Source organism: Nesoenas mayeri (assembly GCF_963082525.1).
Source record: "Nesoenas mayeri genome assembly, chromosome: 3".
Classification (NCBI taxonomy): domain Eukaryota; kingdom Metazoa; phylum Chordata; class Aves; order Columbiformes; family Columbidae; genus Nesoenas; species Nesoenas mayeri.
In genome coordinates this window covers 105,216,221-105,242,064 of record NC_137544.1, presented here as the reverse complement: position 1 = coordinate 105,242,064, position 25,844 = coordinate 105,216,221, and the positions used below count along the sequence as shown (strand labels likewise).

The 25,844-nt window shown below is 37.1% G+C and overlaps 1 protein-coding gene across 25 annotated transcripts in view; it reads left to right on the top strand.

The window, feature by feature from the left end:
- Positions 1-24,054, top strand: part of NRXN1 (neurexin 1) — a gene marked incomplete at both ends in the record, with an annotated part of 724,694 nt that extends 700,640 nt beyond the window's left edge. For 16 of the 25 annotated variants that reach the window (XM_080342500.1, XM_080342494.1, XM_080342493.1 and 13 more), the window contains 2 exons: positions 6,321-6,408; positions 23,747-24,054. In XM_080342500.1, coding sequence (XP_080198626.1) covers positions 6,321-6,408; positions 23,747-24,054 — 396 coding nt within the window. The remainder of the gene's footprint in view (positions 1-6,320; positions 6,409-23,746) is intronic. The other 9 variants (XM_080342501.1, XM_080342497.1, XM_080342498.1 and 6 more) reach the window with 2 other exon arrangements.
- Positions 24,055-25,844: the final 1,790 nt, after the last annotated feature.

Sequence of the window (25,844 nt, the reverse complement as noted above, 5' to 3'; positions counted from 1 at the left end):
ATAGAGGAAAAAAGGAATATATTCGAGGGATTGGTATCTAGGAAAAGTCCGTCACTGCCTCAGAAGTTAATGTACCCAGTGCAAAAGTACCAAATGCCTGCTCTAAGCTTCCTTCTGTAAACAGTTCACGAACCACATTTTTAAAGGAAAGTTTATGACAGCTAATGCAGAAGATAGTAGTCTCTATTAGTTGGTTTTCCAAAAGCTCTGTTTATACCATGACTCTAGCTACGTACCCTTCTGGTAAGCTGAACCAGACCTCCGTATTTAAATATCAATTGTAGCTGAAATAAATAGCAAGTATTTGAATAAGCTGCTTTTTTTTTTTTCTTTTTTTTTTTCTTTTTTTTTTCTTTTTTTCCAGGGGAAAAATTAAGAACTGTAAGCAGAGATGATAATCAAGCATTTCAGAAAAGGGGAAATAGAGGTTTCATTTCCTAGTCCTACATCTGAAACTATGTTTTCAGACAATCATTTGTTAATTTGTTAACAGCCATTAAATTCTTGCCTGCTAATCTTCACATAATCAAGTCTGTTGATATCGACTCCCTTTATCCTGGCCATCCATCCCCTTTTACCTCCTTGTCACCTTTGGTCCCCTGACCTTACCATTAATTTCTCACTATCTTTGTTACTTCCCCTCCCAACACAACCTGCTCCATCCTCCTGTGCCTCAGCCTGCTCCATCATCCCATGCCTCAACCTGCTCCATCCTCCTGTGCCTCAGCCTGCTTCATCATCCCATGCCTCAACCTGCTCTATCCTCCTGTGCCTCAGCCTGCTCCATCATCCTATGCCTCGACCTGCTCCATCATCCCATGCCTCGACCTGCTCCATCCTCCTGTGCCTCAACCTGCTCCATCATCCTATGCCTCGACCTGCCCCATCATCCTATGCCTTGACCTGCCCCATCATCCCATGCCTCAACCTGCTCCATTCTCCTGTGCCTCAACCTTCTCCATCATCCCATGCCTCAACCTGCTCCATTCTCCTGTGCCTCAACCTGCTCCATCATCCCATGCCTCAACCTGCTCCATTCTCCTGTGCCTCAACCTGCTCCATCCTCATGTACCTCAGCCTGCTCCATCCTCCTGTGCATCAGCCATCAGGCTGTGGGTGCTGCCGGCCCCTTCTTGCGCTGCCCCGGCTGCCGTCATCTCCCAGCTTTCCTCACCCCTGCGCTCACCCAGCCGGATCTTAAACACAAGGTTCCTTGGAGAGCTGGGCTGGCAGCCTTGGCAGCGCTCTGAAGGCACCATCTGTTCCCAGCATCTCCTTGGCCAGTGCTGGGCTCCTTCCTGGCTTTTTGCTGCCTCCTTTCCTCCTGACCCTCCTTCCTGCCATCTCCAAGCATCACTTTGGAAATTTTTCTAGATCAGAGCCTGTATAACTGTGCTTATCAGTAGCACCCTGACCTGATGCTTCTCATCCTCTGCTCCCCTCTCTCACACTCATTTGTTGCATCTGGTCTGAACACAAATGTTGAGCTCTTCAGAGCAGAGCCTTTTCTTTCCAGCTGCCTTTAGCACCAAGCACAGTGGTGCCTGGCTGATATAATTAAGTACCAAAGCTGTACAAATAAGTAAGAATAGTTTTGATTACACAGTTGAAGTTCTCATCTAAAATAATTTAAACAGTAGTCACAAGTGGTTATGCTGTTTATAATTCATATAACAATTTAGGACTGCTAGTTTTTAACTGTTGTGTAATTTGGATTTACTTGCAGTTCTCGTGGGATAAAGTATATTATCAAACAAGAAAGGAATAAACGGTATTCAGAGTAGCTGTAGGGTGCTATGATTTAAAGGAGAGTTGGTGGAATACTACAGGAGAAAATATGCAGGATCCATTGTGCTGTTAATGAATGCACAATTCAGATTGGTGATTTAATTTTTAAATCATATTTCTCTGGTGCCCTCAGGTACTACAGGCTTAATATATAAAAAACTAATAAGATGGTATGTATTTATGCCCAGTCATGCAAAAATGGAATAATTAAAAAATTACTTTCCTGTATTTTTTATTCTTTTGCAATTATTTTTTTTTAATGATACAGCATTCAAAGAGCACTATTAAAAGGGCACAGCCATAATTGCTGGTACCAGTTTTGAACCCATGGTAGTAACCTTTGAGGCAGCTTGATATTTATCCATAGCTACAGACTGTCACTGTATTTAAACCCTGACTACAGCATCATTTTTTGACCTGGCCAGGAGCTTTCTTGAAATAGTCACTGTTTCCTTCCTCGGGCAAGGTGGCAGATTGGTGATATTTTAAACTCTCTCTTGGCTAAGAGACAAATCCTGAAGACCTTATTTTTGCAAGCAGACCCTGACTGATGTAAGCAAGACTTGTTCCTGCAGGGGCCATACCCATGAATAATTGTCAAAAACAACATTATGCAGTGACTTCTAGCTTTATCCAATGTGATTTTTTTTTGTCCATTTTTTATATTGGCATGTTAATTATAAGCTTTTTCTACCACCCTTTTTTTTTTATGAAATGTGAACGGATGTGCAGCTTTTTAAGAAACCACATATTACAGTGGACTGCATTTTAAGTCATACAACCACATCCACAGAATGAATGCAGCTCTGAAAATGCACAAAGAAGATGCAATCAAAAGAAATTCTGCCTGGCCTTCCAGGTTGTACATCTGCTATTTTAATATTTTCTTGTAATCTCTTACAACTACAGTATCACTTCTTAAATTAATTTGAACAACTCACACAAGAGACATTCTAATCCATTCATGTATTATGATGATACCAGTTGGATGTTATCCTATTAGGCACTCACTGTAAATAAGGGATTTTCCACTGACTTTAAAATCCTTGATTAATGAGAATGCTCGAAGCACTGTCCTGTAAATTAGCCATAGTGCTAGCAAGAATTGCAATTCACTTAGGAGAACTGATTTGGTTTAAATCTTCCCAAATCTTCCAAATTAAAAAGCATGAGGAAAAGATAATGTGCAGTAAGTTAAACATATTACACTATCTTGCATTATTTATCCGTACCTTGTGGCTATCTGAGTTCCTTGGGTCTAAATCCTGCTCTCTGTTCAGGTAAATTCCCATCAGTCAGAGCTCTTCTGGAGAAAGAACTCTGATAGCTGGCCCATAGTGTTTCTTTAAGTTATGTTTTCTTTGTATTCTCTAGTGTTTTAGCTAATTCTTAATCCCATTTGAAATTGTGATAATCCATCCAATGGCTTTCATTTATAACTTGGTCACTGCCGTTTCACCTGCCTTTCACAGCTCCTTTGCCTTTTTTTTCTGATAAAAATATGTATGAGTAGCAGGAAAGATGTATTTGGGTTTGGGGAACGGGGGGAATTGGGGGAGGCTGTGACACATCTGTTAATTGATACTTAAACTGGAATTCTTCCTGACATATTTTGCTTAAGAAAACACTTCTCACATCATCTTACCACTTCCCTTCTTATTCAAATGCTGATACTTGATTTATTGCTTGCAACAAAATTAGGTTTATATCTAGTATTGACTTTGAAGCATACGTTATTTCCTTTAATACTCTAAGACATTAATGAGGTCTTTCTTGACATGCTATATTCACATTTATTTAAGGTACTACTCATTTCTGTGCCCATAATATACATGCAGTTTTATCAGTCAAGAACATTCCTTTGTTCTTGTAGAAATGTGAATATTCTTTCCATAGATTGGAATTAGTGTCACTTTATAAAAAAGACAGTTTTGACACTCACTCTTACAAGTAACTTAGCAAAGTGTTTCTCATACATTAATATACTTTAAGTGCTGGATTTTTGCATAGTTATTTTCTGATAATTTTGAATGCACTGTGAACTGTATAAAAAGTAGAGTTATTTAAAATAAACTCTGACCGTACTATCCTATATCAAGAGTAATCAGAGACACTGCAATAATTCTATAAATCTATGTGATCATTTCACCTCAGTTTACTCAAATTACAGAGGATAGTCATGTACCAAAACACCCATAAACAATATTCCAGTTAGACCAGTAGATCTCACAGACCATCGTTTCTTGCTATGACTACTATGCATGCATGTGATCCTCTCTGTTTAGTGGTTTTTGTGTACAGACCCTCAGTGATCAGTTGGTAATTGTTCAGAATTTTGGCTGCAGGTCATAAAAGTATGGTCTTCTCCAGTGTTATGAGCAGGAGGAAAAAAGTGACACTGTGGTTTCACTGACCAAATTGAAACAGTTTAGGAAAGGAATTTCACTTTTTTTTTAAGAGTACTTATTAGTACTTTTTTATACTTATTAACTGTGGTTTTTACAGTACAGAGTTAACTTTTTGCAGGCTTTATTAGTTAACTGGTTGGCTATTTTTTGCTTTATCCTTTAGGAAAAGCATAGGAGCTTTTCCACAAAGAAACTAAGATAATGATTTTCAAGCTTAAATGATTGTATTCTCAGGAAAATAAATTGATATTAGAAATTCAAGAGGATGTTTGCAGGTGGCTTTTGTTGTAAGTTTTTCTACATGACAGAAAGAATGGACAACTATAATACTTTTTTTGTTTTGTTTTGTTCTTTTTAACCATTGCAAATTTTCTAGCTAATTTTGGCAGCATTACAGATTTGTAGAGTGGTTTCCTCCAGCTATGAATTTACTCAGCTATAAAGAAAGATAATTTTTTATTATGGCGTGAAACTGTGACATAACATAGCTGTTGTCTATAGCCTTTTTGATTACCTTCAGCGAGTTACTTCGTTCTCTTATGCCTCAGTCTCCTGCCTGTAAAATATAGTACTATTATAATAGGCTTTTCTTTGTTATGCCTCACATATTAATGAATGTATTCTTGTATCACTTTCCTACTTCACAGAAGTCCTGAAGGCATATGTTCATTAATATTCTTGAAGCATGGCAACAAAAAGCCTGTTACTATAATATGCTTTGCTTAAAGCTTCTGTTAGAATAATAATGACAAACAACATTGGTTAGGATTTGGCCCTGCTGTATAGAAGTAAAATTTTTACTTGTTAAGACATAAACTAATGAAGGAAAACTTTGATGCATTTTATATCCCTCCTCTGCACTCATGGAGAAAAATGTATGAAAAATAACGTTTCACATTCACTGAAATGGATTGTATCTCCTCATGGGCATATGTATCATGCAGGAATCCAAGAGTGGCTTTTTGCCTGCTGTATCTTTAGCCTCTAGTTTCAATATGATGTAGTCTTTTTTATTCTCTCCATGTATTTCCTTCAGTGAGGTGAACAGAAGCTTGAAATGGACAGTTATGAAATGTCTTGCCCATAGGAAAATCTTCTTCCTAACCTCATTAGTAATTGCTTGAGAAATGACCAGGAGCATGACAGTTTATATTTCCCTGCTATTATTTCCCCTAATAACTGTGGATGTTCTTATTACATTTCTAAATGACTGTTCTCAGAGGTGGCTTGAACAGAAGGTATTTCATTTTATCAGGTTGAGATTGATTGCCTCCGTGTTTCATTGAATATCTCCTTGTTCTTGCACTGTGAGAAGCAGTAGATAGGAATCCCTGGATTCTTTTCTTTGTAGTGTGCTGTATCATATGTCCCCTGGTTTGTCTCTTTTGTCTTGATTTATTTGATTTCCTTATACAAAGAACTGTCCAAGCTCATTTTGGACAGATGTTCCTAGAACCCCTTGGACCTAAACACAGCACTTGGGCAAGATGTCAAATATTTAAGAAAAGATGTTTTTCACTTAAATAAGAAAATAGGATGATACTTTCTAACACTACGTATATTTATTATTGGTTTCTTACCTTGACCGTCTTTTCATTAAATAGTTTTCAGCTCAATGAGAGTCATGTTTTCTGCTTTTCCTTTTTTTTTTCTTTTGTCTCTACATCTAAGAAACCAAGTGCAATTAATGGAGAAAACATTACTACATTCCTGATAGTTTTAACAGCTGCAGGCAGCTCAATATTTTTACTTTCTTTTTCTTTATGCTCTCAGTGTTTTCGGTAATATCATAGTAGAGATATTGGAAGTAAAGAGGGAAGACCAGCAGCCCCAATATACATATTCTATCCTTTTACTTTCTGTTCTTATTACAACAAAATATTAAAATGTTTAAGTGCCTGCACTGGATATCTAACACAGTTCTTCTAAAAACTGACAAGTGTGAATTGAAAAGCAAAGTCTCATTAATACAGAGTTGGAGAGTGTCACTGTTCCATTACATATTAAGTCTGGAATGCTCTGGGCCTTGCATAAATCCAAGCAGTAAAATAAAATGCCAGTAGGAATCTTAGAACATGTTCAGTCAATTGAATTATATCTGTTTGACTTTTATTTTCTTTGCAGACCACAGATGACATCCTGGTGGCCTCAGCTGAATGTCCTAGCGATGATGAGGACATTGATCCCTGTGAGCCGAGCTCAGGTGGGTTAGGTTAGTCAACTTTTTTACTACTTTCTTTTATTTCATATTTGCATGCTCTGGTCCCCCAGAGTCCTGTCTAGCAGGACAGTTCTTTTTTACATAGCACGGAGAAATTGGATTGGGGCCTTTCTATACATGGCAGCATCAGCAGAGAGGGAGAGTTTACTATATGTTTTTCAAAGAGAACAGGTGGGAGCACATTGATAGTCATGATCTGAACAAGGTTATAGCTTGGCCAAAGACCTGAGGCTGGACAAGGAAGGGCATTTTAGGGCCCCTGCAACTGTGTTGTCATGATGAAGAAGGGACAACCTCATTTAGGAAAAGATGTTGCAATTGTTTGCACCTTAGGTATTGCCCCCAAACAAGATAAATGTACCATATTTTAAATGTCATATTATGTCAGAAGAGTTCATTTTGAATTTCTATTTGTAGTATGAAATACTGTATAGCTATTGAAAACTCAAAGATGTAGAATACAACAGTCTCAAATTTCAAATTTTTAATGTCTTTTTTTTTTCCAAGCCAAGACTATTCAGAGCGTATATTTCAGTTCTGATTAGAAATCAAAAAAAAAAATTGGCATTCTTGTATTTTCCATGAAACAAAAACTTTGTAGTGTTTTAGCTGTGTCTTTCCTACTCCCACTGAATATTGGAGATTTGATACTAATTTTTCTCTGTGACATAATTTCCCACTTCCATTTCTATTCAATTAAATACTACATACCTTCTCTAAAAATATGGATGTTTGTCACAGATGTGAAAGGAATGCAAAATTTCATAATAGCAATCTGAAGAATTCTGTTGCTCTATAACCTTTAAAAAAATCACAGTCCAATGAATTTCTCTTGCCTTCTTTGTTGGCTTGGGTTAGATTTTACCTTTTCTGAGTCAACAGCTTGTAGTTCCATATATATCTCAGTTTTTCTTATTCACTTGAATTCTGTGCTGTTTGGTACCCTGTTTCCCCGAAAATAAGGGTCTTATATTAATTTTTGCTCCAAAATGGATCACGTTTTTTACATGTATAGCTGCCTAGACACTATTTAAATTGACTTTTTTAATGAACTGTAACTAGGGCTTATTTCTGGAGTAGGACTTATATTTCAAGCATCCTCAAACATCCTGAAAAATCATACTAGGTCTTATTTTCAGGGTAGGTCTTATTTTTGGGAAAACAGGGTAGCACACCTGCTGTCAGTTGTTTTAGGTAATTTGATAATCTTCAGTCTTTGCTATAATATTTAATAGTGAAAGAATTAAGATCAATTTGTTGTGCAGTAATATATTTAGTTCAAGTAGAAATCAATTAAATTTGAAGCTAGTATATTAATGCAATCACAACTAAGAGCCATCTTATTACAACACCCAAATCTGGGGCAGGAGATATGTCTACATAGCCTTAAGACAAGTGAAATTTTGCTTAAAATGCAGATACATGGTTCCTTTTTGAAGTCACATAGCCTAATCCCACATGCAAAAATTATTTGTTTAAATTTAAGAAAGGCAGAGACATTTAAGACTTGTCTCAGTGTTTGACAGACCTGCAGGGTGGCTTTACAGCCAAGATATTTATAGATTTGATGAGAGTATTTCGGGTTTTGTTTTTGTTGTTTTGTTTTTGGTTTTTTTTGTGGTTTTTTTGGCTTTCCAATAAAAGGATTTCAGAATGTTTTTCAAAATGCCATGAGATGGAATGACCATTCTTAAAACAGAACAACAGATAAATGTACCTTACACACTTTTATACCTCTCAGGAAAACATTTCACTTGCAGAAATCCCAGACATCATGAGCAAGATATTTAGGAATTGTGATAAGAATTAGTTTTTTGAAAGCTTGAAAATTAATTTCCAGGGTAATTTTTTTCTGCTTTTCTCATATTCAAATTCTCGAGTTTAACAAGACCATCTTGTCCGGTACAAGTCAATACAGTAGTTCCTCATATGGTTCTGAGCTCATCCATGCCAATTGCTTCCTTGCTTTAGTTAACTCAGGCAGTGCTGTTCAACAGGTAAACTGACATTTATCTACTTTAAATGTAGATAATTTAAATTTTAAAGTAAAAGTATAAGGCAACTGTTAAACAATACATTAGTTACCTAGCACTAAAAAATATCCCAAGCCCTCTTAGAATGCAGGTGCTGGGTTAGAAATGTAATTGTATTGTCTCAGCCGTAGAGCTTGCTGAAAGCCAGTGAAATTTCAGAATCATTCTTCTCTCAGATTGTTCTGAACTTCAGATCTGAGGCTGCAATGCTCGGTAGTCCTGGAGCCATGCAGAGTCATTTAGCGCGTGGGTGCAGGAATGGGAGGGGTGAAATTAAGCTTACTGACAGGTTATCATTTCTGTCCAAACTATGATCCAGAAGGGGAATATGAATGTTAATCTTCCTGCAAAACCTTACCATTAGCTTTATATCCTGGTGTTTAGCTTTCCCATTTTAGCTTATCATTCATCACTCAGCTATGCTTCTCATTTTTACTTTTTTGGAGAATGGTTTTACTCTTTCATTTCTTGGATCCCAGCTGCTACTGCTTTAAAAAAAAAGGTATGGATTGTCATAGGAATTACGTTCTCCATAGTCCCAATTGTCTGGATCATTTTATCTGTCATTCTTCACATCAAAATGTTGCTTGTCCTCCCACTCTCAAATCTTAAAAGCTATTAATTTGCCTCCCTCTTCATTGGCCTTGTCGTTTTCTCATGTTTGAAAAAACATGAACCAAAGGGATTACTGAAGTCATAACTTTTATCACATCTTTTTCTCTGTAAGCTGTTTTAGTCTTACTCAGTCTTCTGAATAAGCCTTCTCCATGAATAGTCCCGTAGGTGCTGCTCCATCTCAATAATACTGCAGTCTCCTTGTGCATTTGAGCTACTTCTAACAGTAGGCTGGAACTTAAGGGAGAAAAGCATAATATTGTTGACAGTGACAGATTAATGATATTTTTTTTCTTTTCATTTGGAATAGGATATGCAAAAGGATATGTCCCTCCATTTAAATTCTTCCCGTGGCTCATTTCAGCTTTTTCCCTGTAACCCTTCTCACAAACCAGAGTTGCTTCTCCGCAGCTGCTTCTCCACAGCCTCACCGATGCCACTGAAGCTTATGTTTCCTAACAGATATGTCTAGGAGGCAGAATACATGATTATTAGGACCCTTTCACTACTATGCATTCGCTTCAGAGGCTGTAACCTGAGATCCCATTAGATTTCTTCTTTTGCTGTCTGATGGTCAATGAGCAATGAGATCCACCCTGGCACAAGAGATGATGCTCTCAGAGATTTCAGGCCTAGCAAGAACACACTCAAGGGATGTCCAGAGCCCATTCAGTTTTATTGACAAAGCCATAACTGTATGTTTACATGATGATTGCCCATAATATGCCTATTTTTAGCCAAAGTTCTCAGCTCAGAATGAGAGCCTATTCAACAAACAGTTTGAGTGCGGTAAACCTATGTATCATAGAAAATACCGATTAGCTAGGTTTTACTGATCACTGAGATTTATGCCTAAAATAAAGCTTCTTTTCTAGGATAAATATGTTGTATTTTGTATTGGCTAACAAGTCTCAGTCTGTCACCACCAGCTTCACTTTGTGTGCACCTGTCTTCTAAATAATAAATGGAAAGATGCAATTTGCAACAAATTTCATATGGACATAAAACCAGACCAGATTAGGAGCTGCTAAGCAGAAATCCCATCAACTTGTCTGGAACATAAAGTCACAGAAATTATAATTGCAGATTTCATTGTGGTATACAAACTGCTAAATGTGCCATAATTGGATGAAGTCATAACAAATTTATTAGCATGCGAAACTTAGTCAACATATTTCGGTTTTGTTATGTTTTGTATAGTAAGGCAACATGTACCGCTTCCTCAGTCTGTCCACACTCCCCTCCTACTCTAAATACTAACAACACAAAAAATTATTATAATAGTAATAATAGTAAGAAGAAATTATGTTTCTTCATCTTCATGTCATAGAAGAAATAATAAATCCTTTTCATTTTGTAGACAAGTTATGAAAAATATTAGGTTGAAATTATTAAAGGACCTGGGATGATTTACTGACTTTACATGAAGAGTTATAAAACTGCGGGTGGAGAAATTGCCATTCTGCACATCAGGATGGCTGTTCCGGGCTTTACTGAGCTCTGTATAGAGCTCTGATTTTTGCTGAGTGTCAGTGAGCATTTGTACTACACAGCTTATTTGTTCCATTTACACTGGGCTGGTATTTTATTTGTTAGCTAACGTTCCAAAATGCAGAGATGTCCAAACTGGGTCAAATGAAGTGAAATCATTGAGTTTAATAGCAGGGAAATCTAGACGAGGCAAAAAGTCTTACAGTTTTTAGCAGATGCATAAACAGTTATTTTTCTGCAAATTACAGTTTTATCCTTCTCAAACTCTGGACCTAACTAAGCTTTAAGTTAGAAATTATGTTAAAAACCATTCCTGATGGCCCCATCAGAAGTGGGATGGATGGAAGCTTTACCAGTCTTAAAGCCAGAATATAGGGTATTTGCTGGTCTTGGAAGTTTTAGCAGAAGACGACTTTCAATGTGAAAAAAATGGCCTTGTAGAAACAAGCTTATTTCAGGTTCAAACAAGTGTCTTTCTACCAATAGAAGTTCACACATTGCAATCAAATAAAACACTTCATCTCATGATCAGCATTTGTCTGGCAGCTCTTGGGTTCCACTTCCCAGGACAGTTTTTGATTGGTATCAGACCTTGTCCTGTACTTGCTCTGTAGGAAAACAGGGTAAGAATAGTCAGGAGAGAGCTCAGTGATGAATACCAACTGGTAGCATTAGGTACCTTTCTTACCCCTGATTCTCAGTTCTGAGGGAGAAATGGGATTGGTTATTTTCCCACGTTGTTAAGTTAGGACAAATAATAAGATAGATGCTTTTGGACTGGTCTTTGAGCATGTGTTGATTTTCCTACATCTTGGCCAGGCTCATTGCATTGCAGAAAACAGCTGACGATGATCAGAAATCTCTGAAGCATCAGTCTAGCCATCACAGAGCAAACAAGACGCTACTTAAGATCAGTCTTACAGTTCGGTCACTTCTGTAGGGATGGCTTTGTCCTGTCAGCAGAACAGTGTGGGGCTTCGTGTGCAAACTGCTTCCTCCATATGTACATTCCCGGCTGTGTGATAACATGCATTGGATAGATGGAGATGGCTAGAAACCATTCATTCTCAAATGCTTTGTGATGGTTTAGGTTTGGTCCCAGAACTGATACCTATTTTTCTAATGGGCAGTGCTGTGAAATATGGATTATAAATGATTTATGCTCTTTATTAGAAGTTTTGCTCTTATTTTCTTGTCACAAATAATTGTACTGTATTCCTGGTGCATCTGACAGCAAGATAACATTGCAGTAGGAGGTGAAGTGACTCCTTTCATTTATACATCACTGCAAGTGCCTTGTTTAATACACTTCATGGAATTCATTGTGCAAGGAGCTGAAACAAAGAAAAATAAAATTACAGTTAGTTCATAGGGCTACTGTGTTCATTATGGCTCGAACATAAAGGGAATATTTGTGCCTCAGTCCAATTATCCTGTAGTTTTGTATGCTTTTCCAGTACTAGAAAGACTGCTGGGTTGCCTTGAATCAGCCTTTTAAAATGCTTAGCTGAAATACATATAGACGTGTCTGTATGAGCTACTACAGAGTGAAAATTATGCTATATTTACAAACTTTCCAAATGTTTGCACTTACCATGTCTATACATAAAGGAACTGGGGGCTTCAGGTATACATTTATTTTCATATAATTGATGTTAAAATAGTTGTTAAGGTTATTATATTTTTTTTATATATAAATCATAAAGCCTCCCCAAAGCAACAGAAAGAAAAGGTTACATTTTGCCAAATTATTTTATAGTGAACTGAACCACTGTTTTGTCATTAGACTGAGCTCTTAGTGTCTGTCACTGTGAATTGCAAATAAGGCATTTCTCATTTTAATTGGTCAAAAAGATTTTTTTCCTAAATTATCTAAGCAAATGAGGTTAAAAATTATAAATGATCTATTGTACCAACAGTGATCTCTATTCTTTGCCAGCCACATCACAGAAACTTGGGACTACTGAGTAGAATTGTAGCTTTCCAGCCAGTCCTAAAGATTTTCCTACATTCCCATTGTTGGGAGCAGCTGAAAACAACAGCATGTACTGGAAGGAAGGGTTTTCTTCTACTCTAACAAATCATTTTTCAATAGTTTAGAGAATTCTGACTCTTCTCATACATTCAGTGTGATTTTGGTGGCAGTGGTGGTGTTCACAGTCCTCCTTTCTTTGTGTAACCTCAACTGGTATAGCAGGTTTGTGACCAACATGAAATTATTTTAAATTTTGGTTTTTAAACACACTTTAAAACGAAATTCAGCTATTTTTAGCTAAACATGCCTTTTAAATGTGAAAAATTCAAGTAGATACTCCTTGCTGAACATATGTATTTCGAAGAGACATTTAATGCAGAGATGACAGCACAGGCTAATGCTTTCTAGCATGTATTAATTGCAGTCATAGTTATATGAACATATCAGAAGGCAAAATATGGATGGAAACTGAGGAGCTGGCTTTTTTCCCTGAGCATAATGGGTTTCTATCAATGTAATGTCAGTGACTCACTATGCCCTAAGACTAGTAAGAAATATGGACATCAGGTTGCTATAAATCATACAAAGCTCTCTGTTAACTTGCACAAGACCTTCGCCACTGGTGCATAAATGATGAACGGATTTCTTTGTGTGTGAACTTTGAGGGTTTGTTCCTATTCCACTCTTATTCCTGCTAAAGTTGGACATTCTCACTTCCATAATGTGTATAAGAATGACAAACATACATTATGTAAATACTGGAGTTGTTCATTTGTATGGCAGCACCTGAAGCTCTACTTCATGCTTCAAATGTATGCAGACCACATGAAAAGACAGTTCTTGTTCAGATACGTTTATTAAGTGACAAGTATTAGTATTGCTGTTACATGTTCAGTGGTCTGGAGTTAGAGATCTCCACAGCATAGACAAAACCAAATAGTAATCTTTCTAGTAGTTTGAAGAAATATAGTCCTTTTATAACCTATAATTGAAAAAAATGGGTACATTATTCAATGGTCCAGAAGGGGTGGCCCAATGAAAGAAGGCTGGGTTTTTTTGTTTGTTTCTTCAAAGATGTAGAAACACTGCTTGTGACTCAGTTCTGAAGGTATTTACACACAAAACTGAAGCACATGATCCTGCTGCCATACCAGGACTAGGATATGAATGCCGAGAAGCAAACCAGGCGCTCCACATCACTCATCCACAAATGCATGGGAACTGTATGTGTCATCCCCGCAGACACTGGTGGGACTCCCCAAATTTTTCATTGCTTGTCTGGATCATGGACAATAAAATGTTCATGAATATTTTGTCCTTTTATTTAGGTGTAGAAGTGATAATGTTCGTCAGTCAGAGGCAAGTGTACAGTCCCTGTGTGAGATAATGTGAGCTGGAGGAAGTAAATGGAGAGCAGGTTAGAGGTGAGGACCCAGTTCTCTGGGCAAGGTTGGAGAAGAGCAGAAGTCAACCCTCATGCAGTACGCACCGAAGTGGAGAAATATGGCCTTTTTTCATCACTGAGGTTATTTTGTGAAAACTGTTTGTCTCACAATCCATTTCATATTCATTCTCTCTTGTTTTCTCCCTCCCTCCCCACAGGTCTATGCATGTGCTTATCTTCCCACATTTCCCTAGAACAATTTGCAGGAAACACTGTTGTTAGAATATAGGCAGTTGCTTGACCTATTCTTTTTGCTACTCCCAGATAAAGAACCTGCCTTACAGACCATTCCAGCATTAACTGGAGAGTGAGATATGTGATGAATGACTCCTCCCCCCCAAAAAAAAAAAAAAGAAAGAAATCTAACAAAGCACAAAATTACTGAATAAGGTATTAAAGAAATAATTGACTGCTAATGCATTGGCTTTGTCAGACACACACACAAATAAAAGGAATTGGATCTATCACCACACTCTCTTAAACAAAGCAGTCCTGATTTTCAAGACTGATACTCAAGATTTTTTATAATACAACTAATTAAGTTCCAGTTTCTGTGCATGTATCCCCAGTATGTGAAAGTTCTTAGTTGTTAGCCGCAAAAAATAAGGATGTATGTGCTTTGGCAGCCTTCACTAGGAGATGTTTCCACCATTTTCGTAAAAGATATAGATCTTTTTAATCTAGAATCAAAAAAATCACTTAACTGAAGAACAAAATATAAGGAAAAATAAATAAATAAATACATGTGTATGTTTTTGAACTATCATGAAGAATTTTTTAGGTAGATTTCAATAGATAAACTACATTGTTCATTTAGATGCTCATAATCTTTCTTTCTTTTTTAAAATACCAAGTCAGATCTTATCTATGATGTGGCCCATGTGGTTCATGCCAGTTGAAGTTTGTGAACTCCAATAGGGAACAATCTCTATTTTGTCCTCTAAATTATGGTCTTTCTAATTGGGGATAGAAACACAATACAGAAGTAACATGTGAGAAAACCAGCACTGACCTGTCTTAATCTGTATACTGAAAAAGGAATTTGGTTTTCAGGTTATTTTGTAAACATTACATTTACTGAAACCAGTTAAAGCCAAATGAAGATTATGGGGGCTCTCAAAACATTTTCCATGGGTGGATTTCACACAGTGACCTTAGAGGAAAAATACAGATAATAAATAAATTAGTAATAGCAAAACTGAGGTTTTCATAAACAATTAAGTAATTTGCTGACTTGAGTGGTGCATTCAATCTGATTAAAAAAGGAATTTTGGAAAAATGTGTGAGGATGAAGTGAATAGCTGGTCAAATCTGGAACAGGTTGCATTAATTTTCATGGCAATCTACTTAACAATCCTAAATTAAAGTTTTTGAACTATAATCCTAAAAATTGGTCCTTTGAATCAAGCTTACACTTAAAATCAGGACTGCACATAGATTGTTGACATAAATAAAGGAGTTGTTCTAGTTTGTTTGAAATTAGATTATATGCTATTGGTGCCTAATTAATCCAAGCCCATTGTGTTCTTTGAGCTACACTTCATTCTGGTTTCACTGGCTACATCTAGCACATATATTTTAATGTATACTGTATTTTAGACACTAGTAATAGCAAAACTACTTCTTGTCCCTTTGTAATTCATATGCAGTGAGTTTGCCTCTTTTTGCGGAAAAATCCCTCTTCCTCAGGGCTGTTTATCATCCTTACTTCTATGGGCATGGTAGTAGAAGACAGACAGTATTTTGCAAAGATATAGAAAGGTTTATAGCCAGAACACTGGCCTGAATTAACATCATATTTCTCAAATTCTATGCCAAGGCTTTCTCTCAGACCAAAATTGAAGAATTCGGGAAGAAATTTGCTTTCCTTCAGCTACTATTTGGAGCTAAGGACCGGACAGAAGGGAGGGAAGCTGAATGCACTGCAGGCAGGATGCAGGGCAGAGGCCAGTGCTTTGCTTCTCCAAGTTCAGTGGCACAGGGTACTGTCTATTCTAGAGCCCTTTTGCAGTTCAGGTTTTCTGCATTCAAACAAGGGCATTACAGGTGTGCAAGCAAACCATTGTGCTTCTAGCTAACCATGTGCAGTACCTGATAAATTCAATTTATATGGTGTTACAAAGCAGTTGGTGTATGCCATCTTCAGCTTATCGACTAATTGCCATGTTAACAGACTACTGGGAATGAACAGGGTTGCTTACCCTGCTGCCAGACAGAGGAGATATGAGCGAATGGTAAACCTTTTGCTCTTTTTTTTTTTTCTAGCAATCAGTACACTGGTAATTTATTTTTCTCTTGCACACCTAGAAGTAAGACTGTTGCTGCTAATTTTCAGCTATTAATGCTTGCTAACACCTAATTTAAACCTCTGTGGAAACATTGGGGTTTTTTAGCATGTGCTTGGTCATTACAGCCTGCAAAGTAGCAGGTGAATGCTGACAAGCTTGAGAACTAGGTGTTCTCTAAGAATGTTGGTCATGAATGGAAGCAGGGAAAATTCAAAGCAAAAGTAACCTGTAATGAGGATGAAGGTACCTAAAATAGTCTAATCTTAGGCAATCTCCTTCTAACTATGTAAAGACCTGAATGAAACCTTGTTCTGCTACGTTGACATGCTATTCTGGCCCATAGGTTTCAAAACCAGCACTTCTCCCAAGGTTAAGAGCTAAGGGCTAGATTTGGGACTATGACAGTTTAAATTAAATTTGTATTTATACTGGCTTAAGCAGTAGATGATAGTTTAAATGAAAGCTGGCTTAAACAGTAGATTCTCATCTTGATACAGCCCATGTTGTGAATGTGTCCTCTAAAAAGTTACAGAAAAGGGCTAAATGAAAGGAAAGATGAAGCAGCAAGAACATGAGAATCATACTCCAAAATAAGAGAAAGCTTTATAGATATCTCAGTCTTTTTCCTTGTGCTAACATCAGAGACATCAGTATTGTTTTACAGAGTATGATGAGAGAAGCAAAGAAAAACAAGGTGGTCTTATTAATTTTCATAATTTTATCATGAGAAAAAGAATATTAATTACATCAAGTGTAATATATATAAGTCCTGAAGTTCATTTAGCTCTCTCTACCCACTCCCAGAGAAGCATGACAGTAACATGATTCAGGGTGAAGTGTAGCTTCATCTGCAAGATGTATTTGAGCCTTTGTTTAGTGGATGCAATTTGGTATTTGTAGCGGTCACATTTCCAACATGTGTGCATGTATATTCCAGATGCCTTGAAAGCCTGGCCCCTTCTTTTCCCAGGCATAGTATCAACTTTTTCAGTAATGGATCTGACTCGATGGCAGTGTTTAGAGCAAATTGCATGCAGTGTGCTTTCAGCTTGACATTCAAGTCATATATATAATGTTTGTGGCACAGACATTTATCTCTTCATGTAGTAGCTGCTGAGTGAAGGAAGACAGTCAGGGAATCACCCACGGCTGCAAAGATGATGTCCACACCTCCAGCTCATTTTGTGAGAAAGAATCATTCCTTGCTCTGCAGGCCAAGCCATCAGATTCCTTACTCTCTGCAACTATTTTTTAATGTTCCCTTAAAGAAAAGTGGTTCCTGGATTGGTGCTTTGGGTTTTTGCGTTTGTTTGGGATTTTGTTGGTTGGTTTGGTTTTTGGTCTTTTTTTTTTTTTTTTCTTAATTGTTTTAAAATGAGATTATAAAAATAGCAAGCAATGAAACCTGGGTTCTGTGAAGGTCAGTGGCAAAATTTTCGCCAAGTTCAGTGGGATCCAAATGTCACTGTCACTAACAATGTAAGTTTTTGGTACAAGGAAGCAAATCTTACAGTTAGCTGCCACCAAAAATGTGTGTTTCCAATGCTCTTGCTCTTTTCTGCAATAACACTGGTGTTCATCTGACTCTCTCGGGAGCTAGGGCTGCAGGCAACTAACTGAGCAAAAGATACTGGTTTAGCTGTCTGACCTGGTTCCCCACAATTACAGCAGCTTAGCTCTAGCTTGAAAAACACACTGTCAGTAGTGTAATATTTGTGTTTTGTCTTCCCCATGTTATTTTATTAGCAAAAGCATTTATTTTTTTTCCCCATTTAGGAATACTTCAATTAAAATCTAGATCACCACTGACTCTGCTGTTCAGTCAAAATTTCTGAAGCAAAGTAACAAATTACCAAAGATTTCCCCTATCACACATAAAAACAGGTTAAATTACTCCAATTAGAAAAGAAAGAAGCAGAGGTGCAAAGGTGACTGACAAATGTAGAAGTGGGGAGAGGTAGGACTGGACTGACAGCTGAATTAGCAAAAGGAGAAAGGATCCATATTGGGAGAGGAGGAATACTATAAGAGGAGCAATATGACTGAAATTGTTAAAACATACTAATAAAGGAAGTAAGAGCACAGGCATGAAGACTGCTAAAAGCATTAAGTGATATATTGGTTTACATTTTCCGTTTTAGCTAAAATTAAATTTAGTTTTCTGGAAAATGATTTCACAAAAGCTTCTTATTAAACTGTGTGAAATATTCCCCTCAGCTCTGCAGAGCATATTAACTTCTAAACCTCATTGATTTGGTACACTCTAACAATTGGCACTGTGCTAGCAACTAACCTATCTCCCTTCAGATTTATGTTGACATTTAATAACTATTGAGACAACAACCCTCTCACCTCTCAACCACAGAAAAAAATATGTTATTTGCGAAACTGCAGTCCTAAGTAGTTCATAGAATTTCTAAATTATTTATATGGCAAGTCATTGGACTTTGAAATAAGCACTGTATTCTTCGCAGACAATGTTTAGCTTCTTAGTAAAACAACCTTTTTTGCTGTGGCTAGTGTTTTCCTGCCAGACTATTTTTATGACAAGTTAAGCTAGTTAATGTCCCTTTAGAGGTATTTTAATGCATTATATCTTTCCTTCTGAGGACCTTTGAAATTTTGATATGTAGGAAGTAAAGAACCTGGTTTTGCACACCAAAGAGTAGAACAGATAACTTAATAATTTTCTTTTAAACACATTTGAAAGTAGGTTATTGTCTTGTTTCCTCAAACTCAATAAGCATCTGACGGATTTCGTAGGACAAATGCAATGGCATGAGTTCGAGATGACAAATGTATCTACTCCACTCACAAGCACCACACCTCTCTACCATGTCGCAGTGTGTTGTGTGTGCAGGTCGCAGCTCCCGTTGTCTTTGAATCATGATGCCATTTATGATCAAGGAGTGTGGAGTGTGTGTTCGTCAATGCAGCTGGTTTTCTCGTACCTCTGTCATGCAGATTAGATTGTGACTTTGGATGTAGATTGTTCCAAGTGTTGAAAGTTTGTCACAGAGCTGTAGCAGGGACATGTGCAACCACCTCATACTTCTTCTCTCCTATGGCAGCTCAATTGCTGATGGACATCGCCTGGGGAGCCAGTTCTTGCCCTGACTTGACAGCAGCCCCTTGAGGCTGCACAGGAAAGGAGCAGGCTGAGATACGCCTGATTCAGAGCAGTGTGGGTTTGTGCTCAGTCTCTTGCACAAGTTTACAGCAGATCCTCATCCTGGTTTTGCAGTTAGGCTGCACCTATTATACGGGTTCAGCAGAGTAAGCACTGAGATTTGTTTCTCAGACGTATTAGTTGTAACAAGATGTTGAAATTTCAGTTCACCAGAATCCAACAATACTGCGGAAGGTCTGCCACAAACAGGTCTACAATGATAGCATGCAGAGTGAAAATTAATATGTGTCCTGTAAATAATTGCATTCATGCCTCATTGCAAATGCAGTAGTTAAACATTCTTATCTTATGAGTAATTTCCTATTCACAGTTTGGAGGAAGGCATAAATGTAAAGAAAACAGGTTTGGGGTCCTTTTGTTGAGTTTTTTATTTTGTTTTTAAGTCTGCTAATTTCAATTCATGAACACCATGGGAGCCTGCAATTCCAATTTTCTTTTCACAGTATTCATGAAAACTGGGCACTGAAAATAGTCAGATTTTTCCCTTTAAATTTTAAACCACTTAGAAATACAGTCAAGAATAATAGCTTTCTAATCCATTATTACACAATGTAAAAATGTGCTCAATTGTTATTATTTAATGCAAAGTTTTTCATAAGTGGTAGAAGAGGCTTTTAAGATAATTTTCTTCTAAGCTGGTCATTGAGGCAATCCCAAAAGGCTGACCGTATGCTGTTGAGAGGAAGGGTTCTGCATCAGAGAAGTTGTTTGAAGAAGAAGGGATCGGTACATCACTAGATGTTTTTATTTCCTCTCTCTGTAATGGCATAGTCTTTGCACTGTCAGTCTTTTTGATTTTCTCTTGTTCCTAATCAAACCATCCTCAACTTACAGATTGTTTCGGGATTTTTTAGGGATGACATTTTATTCTTAAAACTAGGGATCATTTTTATGAAATTTAATCTTGATTCACCTGTAAGGTATTTAGCTTCTTACTTACAATAGGAAACTTTATCTGGGATGAAGTTAGTGACTTGTTAATGTTACAGCAGAGACTGCAACCAGAGAAGCAGACAAGGTTACCTGTAGACATACTTCTGCTGCTATGCTAGGAGCCAATGACTCTGTTCAGTTCAGCTGCAAAGATGCTCGGGAGAAAACTGCATCATCTGTTTCTCAAAGAGCTGGGAAGTAAAGAGCAAGGTTTGTTTAACCTTGTGATCTTCACTTGCTCTGCATTGAGGTCATCTGTTGTCCTTTGCAATAGTTCCTGTCCTGCGGGGGAGGTCAAGATCTGGGTGAATTCCCCTATCCCAGTCTTAGTCAAATAAGGATCCTGATTAAATAGAAGGCAGCTGGTTATGGATGGGGATTTGTTTATTTACATCGATTTCAGTAGAAGCATAGGCTGGCCTTTTTTCCAGTGGCCTTTTCCTCCATGTCTCAGAATAGGACACTCGCTTAAGCATGTGATTCATTAGCTTTTCCTATATAAAATGCTCACAGACAAACCCATGTCCTTTGTAAAACTTTCTTCATTTATTTGCCTTGAGAGGCTTTGCTAGGTTAAAAGTATATTGTAATGTAAATAGAAGAAAAATAGCAAAAAAAGTCATTTCCCTTGCTGAACTGCTCCTTTTACAGAAGTCCAAATAAATGTAACAACAGATGCTTTGGAAATGGTGTAAGTTTAAATAGCAATAATGTAGTTGTTTAATATTCCTCAGACAGATGGGATAAATGAGATAATTGTGAAAGCATTCTTAAAAATAAAAGGATGCCATCAGGTGAGAGGTAGGAGTTTAGGAAACGCTGAAAAACATTCCTTACATGTTTTTTCAGGATGCAGTGTTAAAAGAATGTTTTCCTCTGAGCACACTATTAAGTGTCATTAAGTAGACATTAATTGTAAAGTTAGTTGATGGCATTTGGCCCAAATGTCTGTATTTTAAAGAGAAAGAGCAGTTGTTAGTCCATCAGGTACCAACAGTTTATTCAGTCGCTTTTATTGTTTCTCAGACAGAAATTAATTTCCTGAAATGACATACAGTAAGATAAGACTTTGTCCCATTTTCATTCACTATAGAAATACCCAGGAGTCTTTATTCTGCAACAATGCATCATCTCTTGTAAAACAATAAATGACACCCCATGTGTAAAAGAATTTCCATTTTCTACAATACCTACAATGAAGAAACAGGATCTAAACCAGTCACTGACTACTTTGAGACAGACCACATTTCTTGGTAGGGTGGTATCTACCCTGAAATGAGAAAAAATCTTAGAGCCTTCTGAAGGAAAACTTCAAGATCTCTTGTGTAGTCCTAGAAAATACCAATTGTACCAACTCATAACAAATAAGAACTTTCAGAAGGGGAAAAAACATTAGTAGTTAAAAAACTGTTTGACACGAATGACAGTTTTCTTGAATCTTACTGTGGTGCCTCTGTTCTTTCAGACAAAGAAAATGTCACTTTCTGTAAGCACATGTGAGATAACTGCCAGGAAGTGGTGTTTCAACAGTAAGAACACAAATCAATAATAAATAAATTATGAGTAATACCAAGCTAGGGAGGCAACGTAGTTCTTTTGGGGTTTTGTGGCTTCTTTTGCTATGTTTTGTTATTTATAGGCTAATTGTGGAACCTTGTACCTGGTGTCTCCTTTTAATTCTGCTTGTCCAAATTTGTTGAAATTTTTTGATCAGTGTTGGTAGTTTGAGTGACATTACCTTTAATTTAGAATCCTTAAAATCATCATCTTCCTACTATGTCTTTAGAGCAGACACCAAAAGTGACTATGGGGCATAGTGTGCTTTTGTGCACCTTGAGCAAGACACTTCTTTAATACATTTCAATAAAATGCTAGTTGTAGGCGAGGCCTGATAAAGCTAACATTATGAATATAACGTAAAACTAGTGTTTAATAGTACTTTTAGTTAACATTTGTATTTTACTCACCGCATTTTTAGCCATGTATAATGATGTAATATGTGGTTTCTATAAGCCAGTGTTGATGCTTAATGAGAATGCTCTGCACTGCTCAGTGGGAAACCCTGGTTCACTCACTGCTCTTTTCTTGCTCCTGAGCTCAGCCAAGGCTGGTGGTGCTGAGGCTACGCAGCCTCTCAGGAGTTTGGAAATGCTCATATAATGAGAGGAACGTTGCGTAAACCCAGGTCACTTCATTTTTGTCCCATGACACTTGCTAAGCTAAGATCCTTCTCAGCTGTTGCCACTTAAAGTGATTCCATACAAAGATCTGCCTCTCCTCCTTCTGCAAAGTGCAAAAAAGAAGAGAGATTATGGGAAACGCATAAGCATTGTGTGTGCTGTGAGCATTTAACCCAGAAATTTCTCCTGGAATTAGGCTTTCATTCCCCATGGCTGTGCAAGGGGATAAAATGTGCCAGACCACACAATAGTTCGTATCAAGAAGACTTTACAGTCTGAAGACATAGGTCAGATCAGTGCATATCACAACTGAAAAGACCAGAGCCTGTCCTGAGAGGTGGGTTCTTAGAAGGCTGAGCCCTTGCTCAGTGCAGTTTGAGAGTTTTTTCTGGACATAAAGGGTTGCTCAAAGGAATGTCTGGTATTGTCATCAAGGACAAAAAGAGGGTATGGGAGAAGTTGAGTGAAAAAGCATTCTAAAGTGTAGCCATATTCAATGAAGACTGTGAATTGGAAAAGAGAAGGTCAGGTTGGATAGCTCTCTAAAAAGTAATAAAAATAAATATAATATGAGAAAGAAAGGAGACACTGAGAAGCTTGCTGAGGGGAGACTAAAGGAGAGCTGAGGATACCTTATTTGTAGCCAACTCATTGGCTGCTGTCATTTATTATTAGAAGGAATTTTGTTTTTTTCTTCCATTCTGTTTGGTAGTCAGACTTATCATCACTGTTTTCTAAGTAAGTACTATAGTGTCACTTTTTGCTCTTTACAGAAGGAGAGAAAAAGAGAGGGAGGGAAGGAGAGAGGGAGATCCTTTCTTCCAAGATGATTGTGTTCTGGCATTTAAATTGTGGCACGCCTGTTATTCCAGATTATTTAGACATTCTTTGCTGAGTAACAGTATTTGGAGAAATTATACTCGTGAGGGCTAAAAAGATATTTTCCTTGCTGTCCTTTTCCTTATTTAAAAGCTTGTTCACTTGTGCTGACAAACCTGAAAATGGAATGGGCTGCAAACCTAAATGTTTTCACACCAGTAGTATAGGGTATGTTGATAAGGCAGCCCTGACCTAGTGAGTGCAATTAGAAAGATACATGTTTGTAGCAGGTAGATATGACTGACTTCTCAATGTGCAAACTCAATAATAACCTCTCCCTTATTTCTTTATCTACCTACAGCAAATCCTACCAGGGCAGGAGGAGGAAGAGAGTACCCTGGCTCATCTGAGGTGATTCGTGAATCCAGCAGCACGACAGGGATGGTAGTTGGGATCGTGGCGGCAGCGGCGCTGTGTATCCTCATTCTCCTCTATGCTATGTACAAGTACAGGAATCGAGACGAAGGATCTTATCACGTAGATGAGAGTCGAAACTACATCAGTAACTCAGCACAATCCAATGGGGCTGTGATCAAGGAAAAGCAGCCCAACAGCGCTAAAAGTTCCAACAAAAACAAGAAAAATAAGGATAAGGAGTACTATGTCTGATCTCAACATCTAAAAGAACGCTTGTATAGAAATAGTCTTCATTTTATCTGAGACATAATACAAACTTATTTACTTTACTTTTTATGAAGCACATTCAAAAACAAACAAACAAACAAGACAGGGAATGCAATCAGAAAGGAAAGACTGTTTTTAAAAACAAGCATTTCATGCTCTTGTTTTTCAGAAACAGGAGCTGATAAATTCCCTAACATCCACAGTGTTTTCATTTACTCTGCCTGTCTTTATGTTGCTGGAACATTTCTGAAAGACAATGATGACACCACGATTCATAAAGCAAGGAGTATTACTACAACATCAAGGCACAATATGAAACAAAACAAATTAAAAAAAAAAAAAAAGGAAAAAAAAAAAAAAAGAAAAAAGAAGCTACCTATGATTCTGGATTTAGCCAAAGTGCTAGCGCTTTCTTGAGAAGTAAGTTAGTCTTATTGTCAGAGGAGACTGTCATTATATATGGTGACTCAACAAGCAAACATAAAGAGTTTGCCGTCTGGTGCAGTGAAGCAGTGGTTGGAAACTTGTATTTGAAACAAGTACTGGCTTTTCTGAAGACTTACGTAGAAATACTTTCAAAAAGCCCCTTTCTGGTTGTGAGGAAAATAGTATGGAGGCCTTATTTTCAAAAACAAAAACAAAAATCTGGAATATAAGGCACATTTCCACAAAAAAAAAAAAGAAAAAAAAGAATAAAAAAAAGCAAACAAGAGGGTATAGATGCAATCAATGGGAAATTTTCATGCACGCTTAATATGTTATTACATATGTTTATATAAAAACACATCTATATGTGCTTTCTGGACTGTGGTAAGTGATGTTTTATAGCCTGTTGTATAGAAAATGCAAACTATATCTGCTCTTCAGCCATTTTTGGTAAACTCAATGTTATAAGTGTTGCTAGGTATAGAGAGTTTTATGACATCTGGAGCAACAGACATACTTCAGGTTTTTTGCAGCCATTATAAATTGTCCCAGAATTCTTCCCCTTTTTTTCTTTTTTCTTTTTTTTTTTTTAAATATAATTTACAGTGTAGTGGTTATACTAAGGGGGATGTGTATGAATGTATATACGAGTCAGCTAATTTTTTTCTTACCTGTACAGCCTCTATTCTGTTGCAGTTAAGTTTTAGTAGTTTGTATGAAAGAAGTGGACTAGAAAGCAAAAATATATCTCTACTGTAATTTGTCTTCTCCTTCCTATCCCCATCTCTTGCTCCTGATATGCATCGATGAAGTTGATCAGAATGGCCGATTTTCCTAGACATATACATTCATTAATTAGCTAAATATTTAGTGACTTAAACTGGCCTTCAGCTTCCAGTCAAAGCTTCACTATTGGAGAGCATGGTTTGCCTTACAGAAACCTTGTTCTTAAGAAATTATGAGAATGATGAGTTTCTTGAGAATCTTAGGAAGTATCATATAGTGTTTTTCTGACATTCAGTTATATGAACGACAGCTACTACAGCATTGGGTGGTAGAAGATCTACAAAGACCCATTTTAATTATCCAGGTTGATTCTACTGCAGAATTTACCCCTTTCTCCAAAAGGAAATGATCTTCAGGTGCACGATAATATTTTTCAATGGTGGGCATTTTGACATACAAAAAGTATTTTTAGCTAAGTTTATTGTGTAGTATTGCAAGACATCATAACCAGACAAATATGAGTTTATCATTTTTTAAAGTAGTACATAGCTTTTCTTACATATATAAAACATTAATGTATTTTAGTTAAGCATACTAAATATAATGCTATAATTTACATGGTA